Source organism: Centruroides vittatus, unplaced genomic scaffold (assembly GCF_030686945.1).
Source record: "Centruroides vittatus isolate TY-2023 unplaced genomic scaffold, ASM3068694v2 contig_1381, whole genome shotgun sequence".
Lineage (NCBI taxonomy): Eukaryota > Metazoa > Arthropoda > Arachnida > Scorpiones > Buthidae > Centruroides > Centruroides vittatus.
In genome coordinates, this window is record NW_027120867.1 from 1715156 (window position 1) to 1735706 (window position 20551).

General features: G+C 33.2%; 2 protein-coding genes across 3 annotated transcripts in view; one reads left to right on the forward strand and one right to left on the reverse strand.

Annotated features, from left to right (window-relative positions):
• LOC136990918 (ankyrin repeat domain-containing protein 13D) overlaps positions 1-20551 on the forward strand; it is a 117368-nt gene that overhangs the window by 89724 nt on the left and 7093 nt on the right. The window contains exon 15 of one of the 2 annotated variants that reach the window (XM_067289388.1): positions 7416-7657. In XM_067289388.1, coding sequence (XP_067145489.1) covers positions 7416-7626 — 211 coding nt within the window. In that variant the 3' untranslated portion in view covers positions 7627-7657. Of the gene's footprint in view, positions 1-7415; positions 8701-20551 lie in introns of those variants that run through there. The other variant, XM_067289387.1, reaches the window with a different exon arrangement.
• Positions 15444-19880, reverse strand: LOC136990948 (patched domain-containing protein 3-like). Its single transcript, XM_067289422.1, has 2 exons — positions 19742-19880; positions 15444-16723 (listed from the first exon to the last, which is right to left on the reverse strand). The coding sequence occupies exons 1-2, from the start codon at positions 19878-19880 to the stop codon at positions 15444-15446; spliced, it is 1419 nt and encodes a 472-aa protein (XP_067145523.1).

Below are 20551 nucleotides of genomic sequence, written 5' to 3' on the forward strand. Positions count from 1 at the left end.
AAAAATGGAGAGAGATGGTTTAGTTAACCATTTATTTATTCCAAAAATATTTATTGCATATTTGTGTTTATCTTCCTATGCTGAATTCACCCTTTCATTTTCAGCCAACAAAACAAATTTTTATTTTTATTGCCTATGTTCTATTCAATCTATGATTTTTAGCATTGCATGCTTGATTTTTAACATGCATTGTAATGTATTCACTGTAAAAATATTAAAACTTTCCAATTTTAATAAAATGCTCATAAAAGAAACGATTCTTTCCCCTCTCCCTTCTTTTAATTCTCTGGGTACAGAATTCCCACGCACTTCTATTGCTTGACTTTCAGATATTTGACTTTTTACGTATTTTTAGGATTGCATTATACCTTAAAGTTGAAGAATGCATCTATCATTAGAAATCAGTTTTCTGAGTTGTTTTGTATATACAGGTCTTCCTCGTACAACACGGCACTTCTGCAACATGGTTTGAAAATTGGGGAAATCCCCCTTACAACGTGGTTTCTGGTTTCTCTCTAACACAATTTTGGAAATCCTGCATACAAAATTTCACAATTTTGAAGCATAAACTATGTTATTTGATATATTTTTAATTCAAGTAAGCATGCACGTTATCTCAAATTTGCCTATGGATTTTAGAATATTGAAATTTTCAATTTATTTGTACCTTTCATCGGGTTTACTTTAATAAAAGCTGATAGAACAGTGTTTTTCTTCCTTATCCTAGCTTTCCTGTCAACCAGATGTTGTTGTTGCTTTCAGACTTTAGTCCATAAGACTGTCACTTTGTTTTGGTTTTATAGATTAATCTTTATATTTAGTAGTTTATTTAAAAATTTTTAAGTAAGAGTTATTAAACTTTTTTAAATCATAGGTATTACTTACCTACGAATGATTAATTTCATAAAAATGACAAATGAAATACAGTGGTATTTAAACAATTCTGTATTGAAGCACAAATTCTGGAAAAAATTGCTCTGTACTTAACTGAACAAACACAATCCTCTAGAATGAATTTTCGATTAATAACACATTTTTATTTTTATTTTGTCATCCATAAAAAAATTATGATGAAATTTAAAAAATGAAGATGTTGCTGATATTTCTGATCAAGATCAACAAGAAAAGCTAAGATGATGACGATACTTTGTATAAAGAAAATGCCTTTGTTTAACTAAAATTAATATTACAAATCAATATTACAAATATTTTGTTTTTTCTGAACTAATTCTCATTCTTTTGTTAAGTCTTAACACCAGTGTAAGGTCCTAATAATGAGTAAAGTCCATGTAGACAATTAAAAATACCATAATGTATTTGAAAAATACTCTTATTTCTTGTTGTTAAAGTGAAGAACAAGAAATGAAAATGAACAAACTTTACAAATTACAGGAAATTTAATATTTTATGTATATAAATTGGAAAGACATTATTTATAGGACTTTCATTAGCAAACTAGTGACACAAAAAAAATCATGCACTAGGTTAGAAATGGCAAACCTTTTGAGTCTGTGTCTAAGTAGAACATATTTAGCTTCAAAAAAGAAAATATGTGCACTGAAGCTTTAGCATTTGAACTCTATTGTGAAATAAGTGAAATGAAAATATTTTAATGAAAATAAATTTAAAAAAGCTAATTGAAAACCACAAACACAATTAAACAAATTAAGTATAGAATCAAAACACTGAAATTAATATAAATTGAAATTAAATCACAGCTTTAATGTCGTTTATATGGCATTTTCTTTGTTGAAACTGATTTTCATATTGAAATGTTATAATAATAGAATAGATCCTACTACAATAATTGAAATATTCTATTATAATAGAGTCCTGGAAATTCTAACTTTCAATAACTCCACATTCTGTAAAACTCAACATATTTTTTTTTGTTTGAACAACATGATATCTAATTTTTACCTCTATAACTTAACATTACAATCAAATAAGTTATCAATCTTTATTGGCAACACTTAATAATAGCATCAATTCCGTGTGTTAGAAAAGAATATATTTTTTCCAAGTTGCCAGTACAAGATGCTACAACACAAATGAACTAAAAAGTAGCCAATGAATAGTCAATTTTTTTTTAAATTAAAATTTAACTACAAATAGAAATAGTGACTATTGGTATGCAGTTAATGTGAGGTCTAACCGGGGATAGAAGGTAACGTTATGACCGTCTACTGCTCACTTGGCAAACTGATTACGAATTCAGTCCTCGGTTGTCAAAACAAAATGGCCTTCTTAATGAAGTAACGAGTAGTTTTGGAGGGACTTAAGTTAGCAATAATAATGCAGAGATAAATGATTGTCAGATCACCTCTCCTACATCAAGATTCTTAACACCAGGTGATCAATCTTATATTACGCGTATTACTTGTGAAAAGTCGTGTGTGTCGAATCAGCGTTGAGCAGATCGAGTGAACGTCGAACAGGAGTGTATCGAAAAGACGAGTCATGCATTTAACGAATACGAATATATTTAATAAATCTGATTATGTGGTAGATACAAAATATACACAAATTGAATGATTAATTAATTGATTACAAAGGATATTATGCAAATAACATAATTCCACCTTACAACTATCTCAATGGCTATTCTATCTAAGCCTAACTTGCATATGGAAGTCTATTCTACCTTAGCGAATGGAGATTAAGCTATCTTACAACTATGCCTATCTCGCATGTGGAGAGAGTTACAAATATCTAACAAGACATAAAACCTCAGTAGTATTTCTTGACGTCTTCGTCGATGTCTTCCTTTAATGTTCCAATTGTCCACGATGTGGGAGTTGATTCGTAGATATTTAGATATTCCTTATAGGTTATTACTGATTTTATAGGTTTCTTCTATCAATGGAATGCCTTCTTCTCCTTCCTGAGATACTTGTGGTTAATGTCCAACCAAACTGATGGATTTTTCCCATGTGAAAGGATGCACAAAAGGGGTCACTTGAGGGGTAACAGCTTCAAAATGACGTCAAACGTCTATGAGATGAGGCTTCACAAAAGGAAGTTGATTTCCATCAAACTGGAATTTCTTTCCCCTTTCTCTGTCATGTTTGATGTGGGTTTTTGTCCTTTTCTTCAGGTTGACTTAACCTTCCATTTTGTATCAACACCTTTTTAACATAATGCTTTACGTTTCTAAATCTCTCTCTTTATAAATTATAGAGAATTTACACTTAAAGTATTGGAAGTGAAAGTTTGTTACGTCTTCCCCTTCAAAGGAAGTTTCACGTGATGCGTCCTCTGATAAAATTTAGTTAAAGTTTAACAAAAATTAATTTCAATTTTAACAATAAATTTTACAATTTATTCTATTAATTATCGACCCTAAACTGCAGATTTCACATTAATATGCATAAGAATTTGCACATATTTATGAAAATTCACTATTTGGACTATCATCATTTCTATGCTGTAGAACTCATCATTTTTTGTAACTCGTTATCTTCTCAGTCCATATTGAGTTTACGGGACTCTACTGTACTTAAAATTAATACAGCCAAATCTATGTATTCTAGTCATTTTGGAACAGTTATACTGATATTGATAACTGACTGGTAATATTTTGTAGTGTAGTAAATAAGACAATAGTTAGTGGACATTTTATTATTGACTTTGACATTAAAAGGATATACTAAAACAATTTTAAAAATTCATAAATTAATAAATCATTAATTATAATTATTATTAATGTTGTGGTAGTTATTTATATTTTATATTTATTATTAATATTATCAGAATTAACATGTCTCAAAACTTAAAAGTTTTGAGACATGATTTTACAAGTTATCTGGGTTACAAAATAAACAAATTTTCTGCTATTCTCATTCAGATGATGTTTTCAAATTTTCTGAAAAAATATAAAGAGAGAAACACCCATCAAAGTACTGAAAATGTGAAAATTTTTGAATTATCTGATTTCAGAACATCCTGAATTATCAACACACCCAACAGCCGTAAGTGAATGGGTTAATTTTAGTACCTTATCTGATGAAAAATTGAGTGTTATCACTTTTATCAGAAGTATAGGATGTTCTGCAATGATTATCATAACTTAGAGATTAGATTCCTTACCTGAAGTTAAGTTAAAAAGATCATGGGAACATATATTTGATATACTTTTACAATCATTGCATAGATATGCAGCAGTGATTCATCAATAGCTAATTTGAATGAGAAGTGATTTTTATTCCATTGAAACATATTACATACAGTATGCTGTTCTAAACATTTGTTGTAATTTCTTACACTTTCAACCAAATGCTTCTGTTTTATTTTTATCAGTAAAAGATTATCTTCCGTTATGTCTACATTTATGCATTTTGCGATTGTATGGCTGCATAACAGTTGCAAATTTGACATACGTTCACACGATTCTTTTAGCTTATTTTCAAGTAAGGAATCTATTCCTAAAGTTATGACACTATATCATGGCATGTCCTGTACTGTATAATTAAATACTTTATGAACTATATGTTCTGTTTTAATATTTTTTGATATATGAAATAATATTTTTATTTCTATTGTTTAGATACTGGCAAATATATATATATATATATATATATATACACATACAATTTGTACTAACAAGATTGTAATAATGAACCATCACAAATTAGCTTAAAGATGAGCAGGGAGAAAACCTTTATTCAATTTGTAATTCAATTTGCAGGTTACAGATAACCTGTTCATTGTTATGATCTTGATACAAATTGAAATAATATTTCCATAATGTGAATAAATCCTAAAATTTAAAACTTTTTAGAAGATAAAAAGTTATTTCAAAAGACCAAAATATTTGATTTAAATTTAAAATAAATCAGTTTTGAAAATCAGCATCAAAAGCACTTTATCAGTATTATTTAAAGACAGTTTTAATTTAATTTTTATTTTATTTTATTGATTACTTTTTTGTGAAAGAATATCTTATGTATAGTGATTTGTAATAAGCATGTGAACTTTTAATTTGTATTTGAAATTTATATGTATAAGTAGTATATATGTGTTAATTTTAAGGTACATATTAACTCAGACATGCACATAAACATATTATTTCCCAAATTCCTATTGCCAGAAAGCTCTTACAAATTCTTTTCTCAGTATAATTTAATATTTTTTAAATCCCAATTGTAGTTATATATATTATAAGTTACATATAAATATGTGTTATAATATGATATAGCTTTATTAACTGATATCACCTATCATTTTATATGTTCTTTATTTTCAGTAATGTCAGAAAACAAATTAATTTTCTGTAATGTAGGAAACTGTAATTATTCCTGAGAGAAATGTTAAACATTTTTCTTGAGAATTCTTCACTAATTTTTAGATGTTGAAAAGGAAATTTTAAAGAAGACTTACAAAAAGTATTGTTTTGTGGACTTCTTTTGATCTGATAAGTCTTTCTTTTGGTATTAATCTCTTGATTTTTACTAAATTATTAAGTTTAATACTTTATCAAAATGAACATAACATCATCTACTTTTATTTGGAAGGTATTTATTTGTACAAGTATTTACATATAAGACAATTGCTGATTTTTAAATTGAAGTCCTTGGGGACATATAGTGCTAACTCTCAGAATCAAGTTTCTGGGGTAATTGAGCTTGAAAAAACAGTTGAAAATTATTTTCGCTCTTCAAACTTTGCCTGTAGACATGGCTGTCATCTCATAATCAAAACATAAAAGATTATGACTATATAATATCAATAAATAAAATCCCACAAGAAAGATTTTATGTCTACAAGAATTTTTGCAATTTTCACAGCACTGATTATTGAAAACCTAAAAATATTGTCTAGAAAATAGTTATTTTTTCTTAATATTTTTGTTTACATTATTTTATTTATCTTGTTGTAATTCATCAATGTTTTCCACATCAACAACAGTATCCACTGCCTTCTCGATCTCTGTATGCTTCAGAAACATAATATCATTCACTTTATTTTTTGCAATCAGCAATGTCCTGGTAGACTTTTTATCCAGCAGATATGGATGTGTGCTGATGCTAGGGTGCATTATTCATAATTGAATACCTCCAGAATGCCACAAACTGGGGGTTAGCACTACGTGTCCCCAAAGGCTTTAATTATTTAAGAATACATTCAAGTTCCATAGATGGACTTGAAGAAACATTTTGAAACTAACTAAACATGAAAGTTTTTAAAATAATATAGAAAATAAATTTTCACTTAGTTTATCTGTTTAAATTATTTATCATATATGGAATTAGTTTTGGGTTAATTAATGTTACTTCAGTTTCTCGTATTGACATTTTTGATTGTATAACTTTTTTCATAGCTTCGAGTATATATTGATAGGATCCATATTTTTTCAAAAATTTATATCATTATTTGAAACATTAAACCTTGTTACTTTTATTTATAATAAAGCATAAAACCAAATATATAATAAAATTTTATTATAAATCAGGGTATCTTAGTCTTTCTACTTTCACACTTATTTTGAAAATGAACTTAATATTTATATCTGTCCATCTTTTGTAAAGTAGAATTTTATCCAGTGAAAAAGAATTGCAAAAAATTTTTTGTGATTGGTACATCTTACCTTACATCTCCTTTGTGTCATTTTTTGCATCTCTCCCGAGGCATCCTGTACATTAAGAACTGTGGCGTGCACACTAGTGTTCCAGTGGATAAAATCACTGAACATTGATAGTTGGTCGCGGGTTCGCGCCTCATCTAATGGGCTGTTCATGCGGAGTTTTCCGAGTTTTCTTTACGTATCTAACACCCGAATAGAGGCCAATTTCCGATAGAAAGGCCTCCCCTTCATTTTCCTCGGCAGATCGCCCACGTGTCGCATTGCCGTAACCAAAGTAAACCAAATCGTGTGTTGCCTTCTTTATCCTATAATCGTTAATCTTTAAGAACCGCTGAAAAGAAACAGTTAACTTATTTTCTTTAAATAATGAAAAATCCTGTTGCTCAGTCATTCAAACTTGAGCTGAATTTGCAAAGTTTGATCCTAATCTATTTTTTCCATCGCATCGTAACGCTGTACAGTAGTAATCAAATAATGTATATCTGTTCGTAGTTATGTGATAAAATAAATTATAATTTAAAGAGGTGGCCATGAAACGAATTACGAAGTAAATGCAATTTGCAAGTGCTTATAGATCTTCTCAATAAGAAAATATTTCATAATAAAATGAGCGCAATATTTTTAATATTGCGCGAAATTTTATTAATTATGCTGCATGCTTATTGCCAGTCACTGCGTATTGTTATTATTTTGAATTTTTTACGTTTGGCATACCTTATAATAATGTAGAAATTTAATCGTGTAAACTGTATTTAGTCGATAATTCCTACATCAAGGACTTTGGTTTTTTTTTTAATTTTTATTTTATTGAAAAAGATAATTATATTTTCAGAGCAATTCAAGAAAGTATGGCTTCTTACTTAAGCTCTTCCGATAATTTACCATCAGAAAACGAAGTTAGCGGAGAAGCGAACAATGACGAATCTCAATTGGAGCTGGCATTAAAATTATCGGAACAACAAAAAGAAGAGGACGAGAGAAAAAGACGAGAAGAAGAAGACATATTGGAAAGAATTTTACAATTGTCTCTAACGGAAAAGTAACTTAGGCTCCTTACTTGTGATACGATTAAAGGTAATTCTCGATAAGGCAATATTTACTTCAAATATATATAAATATATATAAAAATATTTTCGGGCCGATGGTATTTATAAAACTATAGTCGAGGAACATCGACTTTCGGTCAGTTTATGTAAATGCACAATCGATTAATCGATTTTTAATAAATCTGGTTTTTGATACTAGTTTAAAAAAAAACATCCGAATGCTTTTTATCTTCTTCGTTTTCCCTCTTCCTCGACGAAGCATTAGGTAAAAAAAAAAAAAAAAAAAAATGCAGACTTCGGTGCAGCCTTTCTTAGTTATTAACCGAAGCCAAACTTGTACATAGGTTTTTTGCCGTTGCTGTATAAATTGCCGATGTTTTCACTTTAAAAAAGCGTTGACAAACGTTGAAATTTTAAAAAACGGAATTCGTATTTGTCTTTTTTTGATATGTTGCGTATTAAAAAGAAACCTCCTCCAAAAAAAACTGTGACCCGATGCGAAGATTCGAATCGCTTCCGTTCGAAAACTCTACCATACGTACAGTAAGCTAGCACTGCCATTTTTGGACAGCATTTAGCGTAATTCGAACGATACAAATAGTTTGTATCATGTAAATTATATTATATAAACTGTAGATTTTTTTAAAAACAAAAAAGATCTGCAAAATTATTAAAAATTAAGAATCATTATATATATATAAACTTTAGCCTGTACAATTCCATTGCTACACTTCTTCTACCAGAAACTATCTTCCGAGTTACCCATGATATTTACATGGACGTTACATTTATAAAAAAATTGGAGAATTTTCGTTTGGATTTGAAGCTAAAAACAAATTGATTCTTAACTTTTTAATGATTTTGGATTCATTATACTTTATCCTGTTTACTTTTAAACTTTTTAAGCATAAACTTGTATTTTAAAAAATAATTCGGTTTCTTCCATTTGAAAAATTATATTTGTACGGTACTTTCTTGAATTTTAAAATATTCCAGAATAATCCGAAAGTATGTATATCTTTGTAATTTTGATTTAAATTATGATCATAAGTAAATCGATGTTTTAGAAAATTCCAAGTTTCTGACTTATTTATAAATGGTAACAATTGGCACCGTACATTCTACACTGGACACAAATAACTATTTACCAAAGTATTTTCGAACGGTGGCAGTTTTAGGTTGTGAGACAGCCTTAGTTAAGCGTAGACTTGAGGCCTCTTAGAAGTTTATATGTTGTAAAGCCCGTACCTAGGATACTCGATAATAGCGAGGTTGAGGCCGAAGTTTTAAACGATAAAAACGTGTACGTCGGACGTTCGGCGCCGCTTTCCTGCAAGCCTAGAAGTTTGATAATGACGTTTGGAACGTCAGTGGAATCGTGCTCTACGTTACAAACGCCATTGTCAAACTTCTAGGCTTACAGGAAAGCGGCGCTGAACGTCCGACGTACACGTTTACGCGTTTAAAACTTCGGCCTCAACCTTGCTATTGTATCATAGAAGAGGGGGAAACTGAATTCCTAGCGCTGGACGAAGAAGCATATATTTGTTCGTGTTTGAGGCCCCTAAGAACGAGGCTCTACGCAAAAACCTAGTGTACCTATGTCTAAAACTGCTACTTCCTTCGACAAATGCGATAATAAACCAAAGAATTAAATAACATCTGAAATACATAAATTTATAATTACTAACTGATAAAACAAAAATACTTATTATAATCTTTATTATTATTTTTTAAATGAAGTTTTGGTGTTTTAATTAAAAAGTTTACATATGAATATTGCGTCTTTTTGTTTCTTAGATAATTTTTTTTAATCCGGTATCCAAGAGAGAATTCACACATTATTACAGAAATATTGTGGTATTTAGTGCTGGATAGTATATTTAAATAGTATAAAGTGCAATGAAGTAAAAATTTTCTTTCCCGGCTGTTGTACGGTAGAAGGAAAATACTGTACTGTAATTGGTAAAATTTTGACTCTCCGGACAGTGGCGCAGCTAGGAGGTGCGGTAGGTGCGGTCCGCACCGGGCCCCTGGAAAGGGGTAGGCCCATGGGGGCCCAAAATCACAAGAAAAAAGACCCGAAAAGTTTTTTCGGGGACTCACAAATCTGGTTCCGCATCGGGCCCGGAGAACCATAGCTACGTCACTGTCTCCGGATGTCTTAAGGTCCTCCTTCCAAAATCAGTTCTCTCTCTTTTTTTCATGTGTATGTGGGTGTAGGTAGGGGTGTGTGTTTGTGTAAGTTACATGTCTTATGCTTAATATCAGAACCCCATGGACCTAAAATTTTGAAATTTGGCAGGAATACTTAGGAATATATATGATATATTGATGCTATTACATCTTGGAGATGATAAGTCAAAAGGAAGATATAGGGGATCGTATCTCGAAAGGTCAAATGGGTCAGGCTTAATGAAGATCATTAGTCGTTATTGTCATTTACTAATTTAAAAAAAAAAAAAAAAAAAAAATCGATGCCTATCCCCAAAAATAAGCCTTTTGCCTTTTTATAGTTATAATTATTATTTTAAAAATTATCTTTTAATAAAATCTCATAACATGCTTCGCGCACAATTTTAATTCTGAGCAGTACTTTTAGTGTTTACCCCTATAATAATCCATTTTTATGCAAATATCTCATTTTTAAAAATAGAAAAATTTCTCATAATTTAGTAAAATTACTCTGTTTAAGCTTCTATTATTTAAATGTTATATCATAGCATAGTTTGAAAATGATCGGACTTATTTCCTGGTTTCTTTAACTTTCTGTTCAAATGACGGGAAAGTCGTGCAAGAACACTTGCCAGCTTTTTTTTCGTGTTTTATATACTGTATAAGCTAATTACAAGTTACTTTATAAAGCAGTAAGTTTCTGTCATCTTCGGTCTCTCTTCAAACGTGCTGTTACCTTATTTTCTAGTAATTTGATGTAATGTGAAGTGTGACGACACGTACAGCGCTGACGTTCGGCATTAATATATTTAGTTAAAAGGTAATTGAAAACTTCATATACGTACTTAATATTTCAAGAAAATAACGCACTTATATGATATATTAAAACTATAGTACATAGATATTAAAATATACTTACTGTATTATTTTGAATTTATTGTTTGTAAATTGAGTATTAAGTGTGAAAATTCTCGTCGTCGTCGTCATACTCCATTTAGCTTTATAGATATAATGTGCAATTAATGTTACGATCGTATTACGTTATATTGTAATTTATACAGAGTTCCACACTGAATAAATTTTACAGTGTGGCCTCTACGAGTATTCGATACAACGAGGTGTTTTCTTTTGCATCTTTCCCGAATGCAAAATAAAATATTCCATACGACGAGCCAACAGATAATTATAACAAAATACAATCAGTTCTCCATTTACGAGCATCCATATTAAAAAAAGCCAAAACTATTGCATTGAAAACATTATTTCGACTCCAGATAATTAGACGTACTACGAATGAACATTACATAACTGTTTTCATAGTGTATAACTGATAGGTTAATTCATGTTTAACTATAACTCAGATTCTTGTCATTAACACTCAGGCAACGAAGATGAAAATAACCTACTGCTCAATCCAGAATTATTATTCTAAATTTACTTTTTTATAAGGTTGAAGTGGTTAATAATAATGAATGAAATAAAAATTAACAGCAAAAATAAAATCAGTTGCACTCGAAGATTGTATTACTTGATTCGTTACAGCCGTATTCAAAACAAGAATCAAGAGTTAGAATATACACTTAATCACTACGCTTATTACTAAGAGTAATTAGCGAGGTTGCGGCCGAAGTTTTCATTTCTAAAACGCGAACGTCGAACGTCGCAAGATAGCGGCGATCGACGTTCACGTTTTAGAAATGAAAACTTCGGCCGCACCTCGCTATTAAGTGCAGAGACTTAAATATTCCCTCTATCCCAAAAGATAATTCAATGTTCCTGTTTCCATTTTCTTTGTTTTATTCACTGTGTGTATTCGTTCGTTGGAGGTGTTGCTATTCGTTATAATGCGATTGTGTAGCTTAGTAAAGTTTTAACTCTATATTATTATTATTTCAGCGATTACAATCTCATAGAGTAAAATATTGTTTTAAACTAATTAATTTGTTGCTTGCTTACTGTCTTACTAAGTATTATTTTCTTATTAAATAAAGCAATGCTTGAGGGCTTCATATAGTACTCTTCTCTCATTTGCTATTAGTTCCTTTTTATATCGGTTAATAATCTAATCGAGACTTTCATTTATTTTAAATTTACAGTCACTTGCTAAGTAAATACTGTGTATGCGTTGTCGTACTGTATTGTTATTTCAGGAAAATGGCTTATGCTGGAATGAGCTGCTATCAACGAGCAAGAATACACTACATAGTGGCTGAAGCGACGCCATGTTTGAGAAATATTGAATACATGCCCCATTTTCTTTTTAGTCAAGGGGCGTGCTATTTGTGTTGTGTAATGACAACGAGTAGAATATTTTAACTCTCTGCGTAAAAGTGTGCGAAAGAAAGGGAGTGTTTTAACACTTAACTGAGATTGTGCCAGTCAAAATGATTCTACTTAGTCTTTTTAATTTTGAAAGTAAATAACGAGACAATTTTTTAAATTAACTTTATTTAAACGTTTTTAAACAAGATAAAATATTCTGTAGCGTTAAGTTAAAAGCATTTCTAAACATTCTTAATTTTTCTTTCCCTGTTGTTATGTATACGTAACAAAGGAAAGTATTGGAATCGTGTCAAATTTGATCCTCAGGGTTTTTTTTTATCTTTTTATTTTTGCAAATCTCCACGTTTGGAGACTTCCTGAACCCAGAAAAAGTCAAAGGAAAAAGTATTCTATGTATGTGTTGCGTCTTTAAGAAACGAAATTTGACATAGCCGCGTGTGAATAAAGAGCAACGATGCAATTAAATTTTGGTGGTTGAAGGGGAGGATTTAGAGGGGTGTCGTGTCATATCTCGAGAGAGGTCGGACTTGATGAAGATGTTATTCGTTATTTACATTTACAATTGTTTTTATATATAAAACTCGGCACTACTATCAAAATTAAGCTTTTTGCCTTTCGATGATAATGAAAAATATAAAAAGTTATTTTTTTTAAGTAAATTCTCACAACAGCCAGTTACGCATCTCATTGCTGGGTTTTTCTTCAAAAGTTGCTAGGTTTCAAATAGGTAATGTTTAAGTTTTTTTAAAGAAAGCTATATTAATAATTCTTACCAATAAGATATTTAATGAAATTATTTCTAGACATTTGTGTAAATGACATAACGAATAAAAGGTTAGTTCATGTTAATATACTTTTGTTATCCAGAATGATGCATATCGTGCACAATTTGTACACATCTTAATGGTGCAGTTTCTATATATGCACTGGCACTTACTGGCATGCTTTCTTTGTCTATTTTTGACGGGCAAATACAACACTTCTTCCATTTCCCACATTTTTGTTTACATTGAATTTGGTGATGTCTCGTGGACAATATTTGCCATCCTATTACAACAACTTTTTTAACTTCAACAATGTGGTTCATAACAAGACAAAGGTCAAAATGTTCTTCATTGTAAATATTTTTACAAGTTGAAACCATAATTTTCACAAACAAATTGTAATTATAATAAAAACACGAAAACACTACTTATATTCTGCAGAAGGAAAAAAATCTTGTCCGAAAAAATCAACAACGTACAGATCAGACTGACCTGAGTACACTATAAATAAACAATCATATGGCTGATAGTAAAGCCTTTCAAGACCTGCTCGTAATTATATCATAAAAATGTTGGTATATTGAAGGTTAAGTACAACACTTACCAATTTAAATTCTGATCTTGCCTTCTTTATAATAATTAGTCATTTTCTAGATTTTATTTAAATTCGAGATTAAACAATCTAGATTTATCACTTATCTAATTGCCTAAATCTGAAATCTAGGGGCAAACAAAACAATCTAGATTTAGATGAGAAAATTAGATTCTAAAGTGACAATCCTGCACAGCCTGTGGCACAGACTTCAATGTTTTGACTTAAACTAAAATGGCGATCGATAGTACCGGTCGTTGCCACCAAGAGCGCTGTTTCTAAGGTCGCAGCCACTCTATGTAATATATTCTAGCTCGTTGGGTACTATATATATTTTTTATATATACTGTATATATATATCATTAAAAAATATATAAATAAAATAATTATATTTCCTACAAAAATTAGAAAAGGTAACAAAAATTTTTACAGAATTTATTTGATGATATAAATTTTTACACAAGTATTTCCAATACAAACTTCTGTAAATTCTTGTACAAGAATAAAAATAAGCGAAAGGAAAAAAATCATAAACATAATTGTATATGTATATATATATAACGCATTCAACATTTCTATGGTAGTACAATAGTATACACTATACTGATCTTTGAGTAAAATATTTTAGCGCACAAAGCTCAACCGTCCCTAAAATTTCCTTACTAGTATGATGTGTAATACGTACAATATAAATACTGAATGATTTTTTTTAATATTATATCTATCAATATATGCCTAATCAAGTTTAAAATATTTTAAGTCCAATAAAATTCAATTCGATATAGCGCCAGAATTTCTCAAATCTGCACTAAACTTGGGTGTAGCGCTGAACTGAAGAGCCTCGAATGATGACAATCATAACAATAAACGGTGGCGAATCGAGAAATACCCAAATGGGGACTAACACAAAACACATTTGAATAACTAAGGACATCGCTTGATTATTGAGGCGAGCATTGCGTTTTTGCAATTAAAAATTTTGTAATTAGTATTTAGTACTGTACATGTAAATTATCTTTTGCTCCAGTATGAGTATGAGTGTGAGTGTGAGAGAGAGATCAGGCTACACGAGAAGGCAATCCTTGCATTTGTCAGCCACGGAGAGGCGATCCAAAAAGTATTGTTTTGTTCCTTTTTCGCGCCCATTTTCCGTTAACTGCGTTCATTCGCATCAAAGAGCACGAACATTGTCACTTTGAGTCTGGAAAACGAAGTCATAGTCCCCATTCTGTTTTATTTTTGGATTCCTCATTGCAATTAATGGAAAATGGCAAAGTTTTTATCAAAATCGGCCGGTAAAATTTTGAGAACGAACACAATTCTGCAAGCGACATAGAAGAGGCTAACGCTCTGCTTGCCCCGCCAGTGGCCTAGTAGATAAAACCACCGAACACTGGTGGTTTGTCGCGAGTTCACGCCTGGCCAACAGGCCGGCCACGTGGAGTTTTACGGGTTTTCTTCACGTTTGTAACGCATGAATAGGAATTAGTTTCCCCATAAAAGTCCTCCCGGGAGGCATTTCCCTCTTAGGATCGCTCGCGTGTTGGTTGCCGTAATCAAATAAACCAAACTAATGCTCCGCCTCAGTTAATAAGTATTTTTATTACAACAACAATGCGAAGACGATTGTATTTCGATGATTCGATAAACCATATTTGCCATCATAAACGTTTTTAAAAATAACGTATGTCAGTGGGGAGAGAGCTTTAAGTCTCTGTAGCTCTCCTCCCTTTGATCCGCCACTAATGAAGTCTACATACGAGTTTGAAAGTCACTTAATTTGATAATGATGATGATGATGTCGTTTGCAATGCACAATTATACGTTTAGTAATTCTACAGATCTGTTTAATAAGGGGAAAATCCGTTTATGTATATTCGTTAAAACGTTGAGAGAGATCCTAATCAAAGCATGACTGTATATCTTTACTGTAAAAATAATTTGTCTTGTAATATGAATGTGTAAATAATATAGTTCTAGAATAACTAACAATTATTTTTCTATTCTAATAACTGTTCCCGAGTATTCGGATGTCTCGGAAATTCTTCAACCGTATGCCGCTTTTCATTATTTCTACACAAAAATAACAGAAAATTATCCCATAACGACAAAATCACTGGCAAAATAAATAACCCTTGAATCATGGAAGAAATCATGACTAAAAAAAATATTTTAAACATATCGTTGAGAACCTCGTACTGTGTAAATATTAACAGAACAACTCCCAACAATGTCGAAAGACAACCTTGTACAATGGCGTGTCCAGCGGCATCCAAACAATCTCGAAGTTTTTGATTCGGATCCTTCTCTTTACTTTTTGCATACGCGCATGTTATATGAGCCGCGTAATCTGTACAAAATCCAGTAACGACTATCATTAATATCGTTCCTATGGGATGAAAAGTGACACCCCATAACGACATATATCCCATAGTTGTCACCTCGATAGAAGCAATTGTGCATGCGATACACAATGCACCAAACAAATTCGGAATAAAAATCAAAAATATCAGAATTACTACACAAGAACTTATAGCCACTGATTGAGTTGCCGTGGGAATTAGCTCAAAAATAGAATCGATGAAAATAAATTGATAATTGAAAAGTTGTATGGGAAGGTTGTGTTTGTCGATTATATTCCATAGATTAATAAAGGTTTCAATTTGTTTCTCCATATCAGTTAATTTCGTTTGAATGAAAAATCTTGAAGCTAGTATTTTTGTGCCATCATCACTGAAGATAATATCTTTCTCGAAGGAATTAGCCCATTTAATTTTCAAAAATACATTGTGTAAAGCATCCACGAAATCTTCTGGGTAACTCAAATTGTAACCTCGAAGAGATATCCAAAACTGTGGATTTTTAGTAAAGTTTAAATAGAATCTTAACCACGATTCCGTATAGTTACTTCCAGCCATGTGCGAAGAATTCTCGAGTTCTATCATCAAATTTTCTATATCCTTCTGAACTTGGGGATTCCAATAATCCAATGGTGAAGTGATAACAATATGGATTCTGTCTTTATATGCCGAATAGTACTTTTCCTCGTCTCGAATGTAATCGAGCACGTATGAATTTTGATGAAATGGCGTTTTGACACCTGACGATGCTTGTATATATTTAGTAGAATAAATTCCTCCGACAAAATATAAGAGATAGAGAAGGATAATGATAAATTTTACTGTCGGAAACGTTAGTATATTCCCCAGTTTATTTTTGTAAAACGCCATTTTTGTTTCGCTGATAGTATTACAGCCATATTTTATAAGTCTTAAAAAACCTGTTAGAAAAATATAAATGTTATATTTAATTTATTTACTATTTTCCGTACCGTTTCTGAAATATAATCATATGTTTATTTATTACTAATACACTCCTCAAAAGCGACATTGCAACACCACGAAGGAATACGTATAGCCATAAGCACGTTACAGGACCAGTAGAGGTGACAGGTATGCAAATAATAAAAAGAAACCAAGATCTGCAACAGACACCTGTTTATTCGGTAACGAGTGAGTCATATATACACAGGCCGCTATACGGCAAGGCATACTATTAGTGAAGTGACTAATTGGTGGTTACCTGAGTTATCCCTTGCCATATAGCTGCATTCATCTACGGTATGTGGAGGTGGTCCCTGGTGCATCTCACTTTGGACGAGATCCCACAGATGTTTGATGGGAGAGCTCTGGCGAGGCTGCTGGCCAGGAAAGGGTGTGAATTCCCTTCGGTTAAGCATTATATTGCTAGAACACCGTGTCGGTAGCAGCCTACACCAGTGTCCGAACCACGGGTACCAAAATTTGTGTGACGTACTCGTCTGCTGTCAGAGTACCGGAAATATGCATTAGGGCTGTCCGCTGATCGAAGACGATACCTCCCCAAACCGGTATGAGACTGGCGTGACGCTCTGAAAAATGGGCTGGCACGTGGGGTTTTCGGGATATCGCCACATCCGTCCACAGTTGTCGTTCCTCCACAAACAGAAGTGGGATTCATCTGTAAACAATACCAATGCCATTCGTTGGTCCAGTTGTGGTGACGACGACGACCACGGCAGGCGTACAGCCCTGTGTTGAGCAGTTAATGGCATCCCTGTTGCTGGTTGCCGTGCGTGCAGCCCGACTTCGCGCAACCTGTTGCGAATGGTTTGGGTGGACTTATGCACCCGTTGACAGCGACGGCGGCTTCGGATGTCACGTGCTTTGGCGAATGAGTCTTGACGGGCCGTTCGGCAAATCCTCTGGTCTGTGTATTCTGTCGCGGGCCAGTGCGATTCACTCCCACTTAGGCATGTTCGCAGATGTTCCTGCCTCCATCGTGTCACGCATCTGAATAGTACTCAAGTTGCCACAGTTGCCACGCGTGTTGGCACACAGTTGCCCAACACGCGTGGCAACTGTGTGCATCGATAAACGACTTCGTGCAGCTCCAGGATACGGTCTCATTCCCCACCCATTAACTAGTGGTATTCGGATTGCTGTTTCCTAGGCATTTTCTATTCTGCCGCGAAACGCCGCTGACAGCATTTACGGCCCGAGCCGGCTGCTGATCTTTATAGCCCGAAATTGGATACCACGTGACTCGAGTGGACTCAAACTTAATCATTTGCATATTTCTGTCATCTCTGCCGGTCCTGCAATTTGCGCATGGCTCTATGCATTCCTTCGTGGTGTTACGATTTCAATTTTGAGGAGTAAATATTACAGTTTAAACAATTGAATTCTAATGGACTCATTTCATTTAAGGAGTATATTTTGAAAGAAGTGTGAACTCAATAACAAACGGCGAGATTTCCATTGCATTCTATAAAAGTAAAACTTTATAGTTTGCATTTAAAGTACTGTAAATATTCATATTAAACATCGTCAAGTCATACATTGATAACGTCGATGGAGGGCAATTAATTGGAAAATAAAATTAAACTGGCCCCAGAATGTGGTAACAATTTTCCACATTTTAATATATACTAGACGTCCGGATGACCAAGCAGACCCGGTTGCCTGGAATCGCTCTGGAAGGCCCGGGATTGAATTCATACGGGTCAAAAACCCCAGGAATTTTTCGGAGGGTGGTCCCACAGGATATGTCGGACCCCCTCCCTCAACACCCGCCGTCCCATTGTGGGCCTAGTCATACACATAATGGGGTTGCTACATGAGATTTTCTTAGTGCCCACAGGATGGGAAAAGTTTTTTAAAAAATCATGGTTAAAGTTTAAAGTAGCGGTTACATTCAGACAGGACGGAGAAGATCGAATCCGCTCAAGTACACCTAGTATAAATGTTTAAGCCACTGACAACGCGGATTTTCGCGCGAAACGATGTTGGCTGCTTACTGGTGGTATGAATCGCAGTCATAAATTACGAGTCAAATATTAAGAATAATCTCCATAAATGTAGCGACAGTACTTCAGTAATTAATGAAGAGAGTATTTATATTTATAACTCTGCGTAGTAGGTATTACGAGGACCTTTCTTCCACGCTCATCGTGAGTTTGGCCAAGCCCGCCCTGGGGGACCCGGGATCGAATCCGGACGGGTCGAGAAATCCCCAGGAATTTTTCGGGGGGTGGTCCGTCCGGATATGTCGGTCCCCGTCCCTCACCACCCGGCCGCCCCATTGTGGGCCTGGCCGAACCCATAATGGGCTTGCTATAAGAAGCCCTCTTAGTGCCCACAGGGCGGAAAGAGTTACAAAAAAAAAAAAAGCCCACAATAGGGACGAGTAAGTGGAAAGGGTCTGGGCCTGACTTATTGGGTACAGACCATCCATGCAAAATTTGTCGGAATCCCGATCCAAACTTAAATCCGTGTTTACCGCTCTGGAACCGATTTGAATCCATAAGTTCGAAAAACCCCGTTGAACTCGAGGGGTGTGGGAAAAAGCCTTCTTAGTGTCCACAAGAGCGAAAGAATCGAAATTTTCACACCGATAGGATGTCGTTTTTATTGCTTCGGCCATCCAGCCGTCTCTCGGCAACCCTTTTGACTATTGTCATTAATTAAATCACGCAGTTTTTTAGCATTGTACTTCAAAGTGTAGGCAATTTCTCTCTCTGCAGGAATGGTTTTGCTACACGTTCCGATCTGAAACCGTTATATTTTATAGAAAAAAACGGGTTATTATAGTGGAAATGGCATCCTCTTGACCAGAGAATAATTAAAAAGCGTCGAAAGCTTTATCCATAAATTTTTCAATGTAATTAGCTAATGTTTCGTATTAAACATTAGGTTAAACATGAAAATATTATACCATTTTTTTATGAAAATTAGTTTAGTTAATAAATAATTATTACCTGATGGTCTTTCTTCTAACTTCACGGGAGTAAAAAATATGGCGTGCAAATTTTTCTCTTCTCTGTAACCACTCATTGCAAGACATCCACCAAAGAATGTAATTTGATACACGTAATCTATAAAAATACTTAGCGCCATGTAAATTCCCATTATATGAAGAATTCGAAAAGGTGTGATGAATGCGATTAACGAACTCGCAACGTTAGTCAAAGATGTTATAGTAATCGATAAGGTTGCTTCGGAATACGTTTCACTCATTCTTTGTGCAACCGAACCTTTGGGGTCGGTTCTTCTCCACGCTGCTAGCAAAACAAACGAGTCATCTAGTCCGATACCTAAAAACACGTAAAATAATTATCTATTTTAACTTACGAGTTAGATTAAATGAGATGTTTAGAAGTATACCAACCTAAAACTATAAACGCGACCATTATATTCGTTTCGGTATAATTCACACCACAGAGCAGTAGAAACCCAAAGGCAGTTGCTACAGCAAATAAAGAAGAAATGCATCCGGATATACCAACCAGTGGTTTACTCGTCACCCAGTCTGTTGTGAGGCAAGTCGCGCTGGCAAATACAATTAATAATATTCCACTAAGAATAGTTTCCCGTATAATATTCGCAGACAAACTGTTAATTTCTGAATCCACGCTGTTTCCGCCTAATCTCGAGACACGGATATGTACAAACGAAAGTTGAGAAACAATTTTCAAATACTCATTTTCCCACGCATAAGCAATTTCTCGCCTGCTAGAATTATGATAATCGACGAAATACACCAATCGAACCGCTCGGAAATCTGTTAC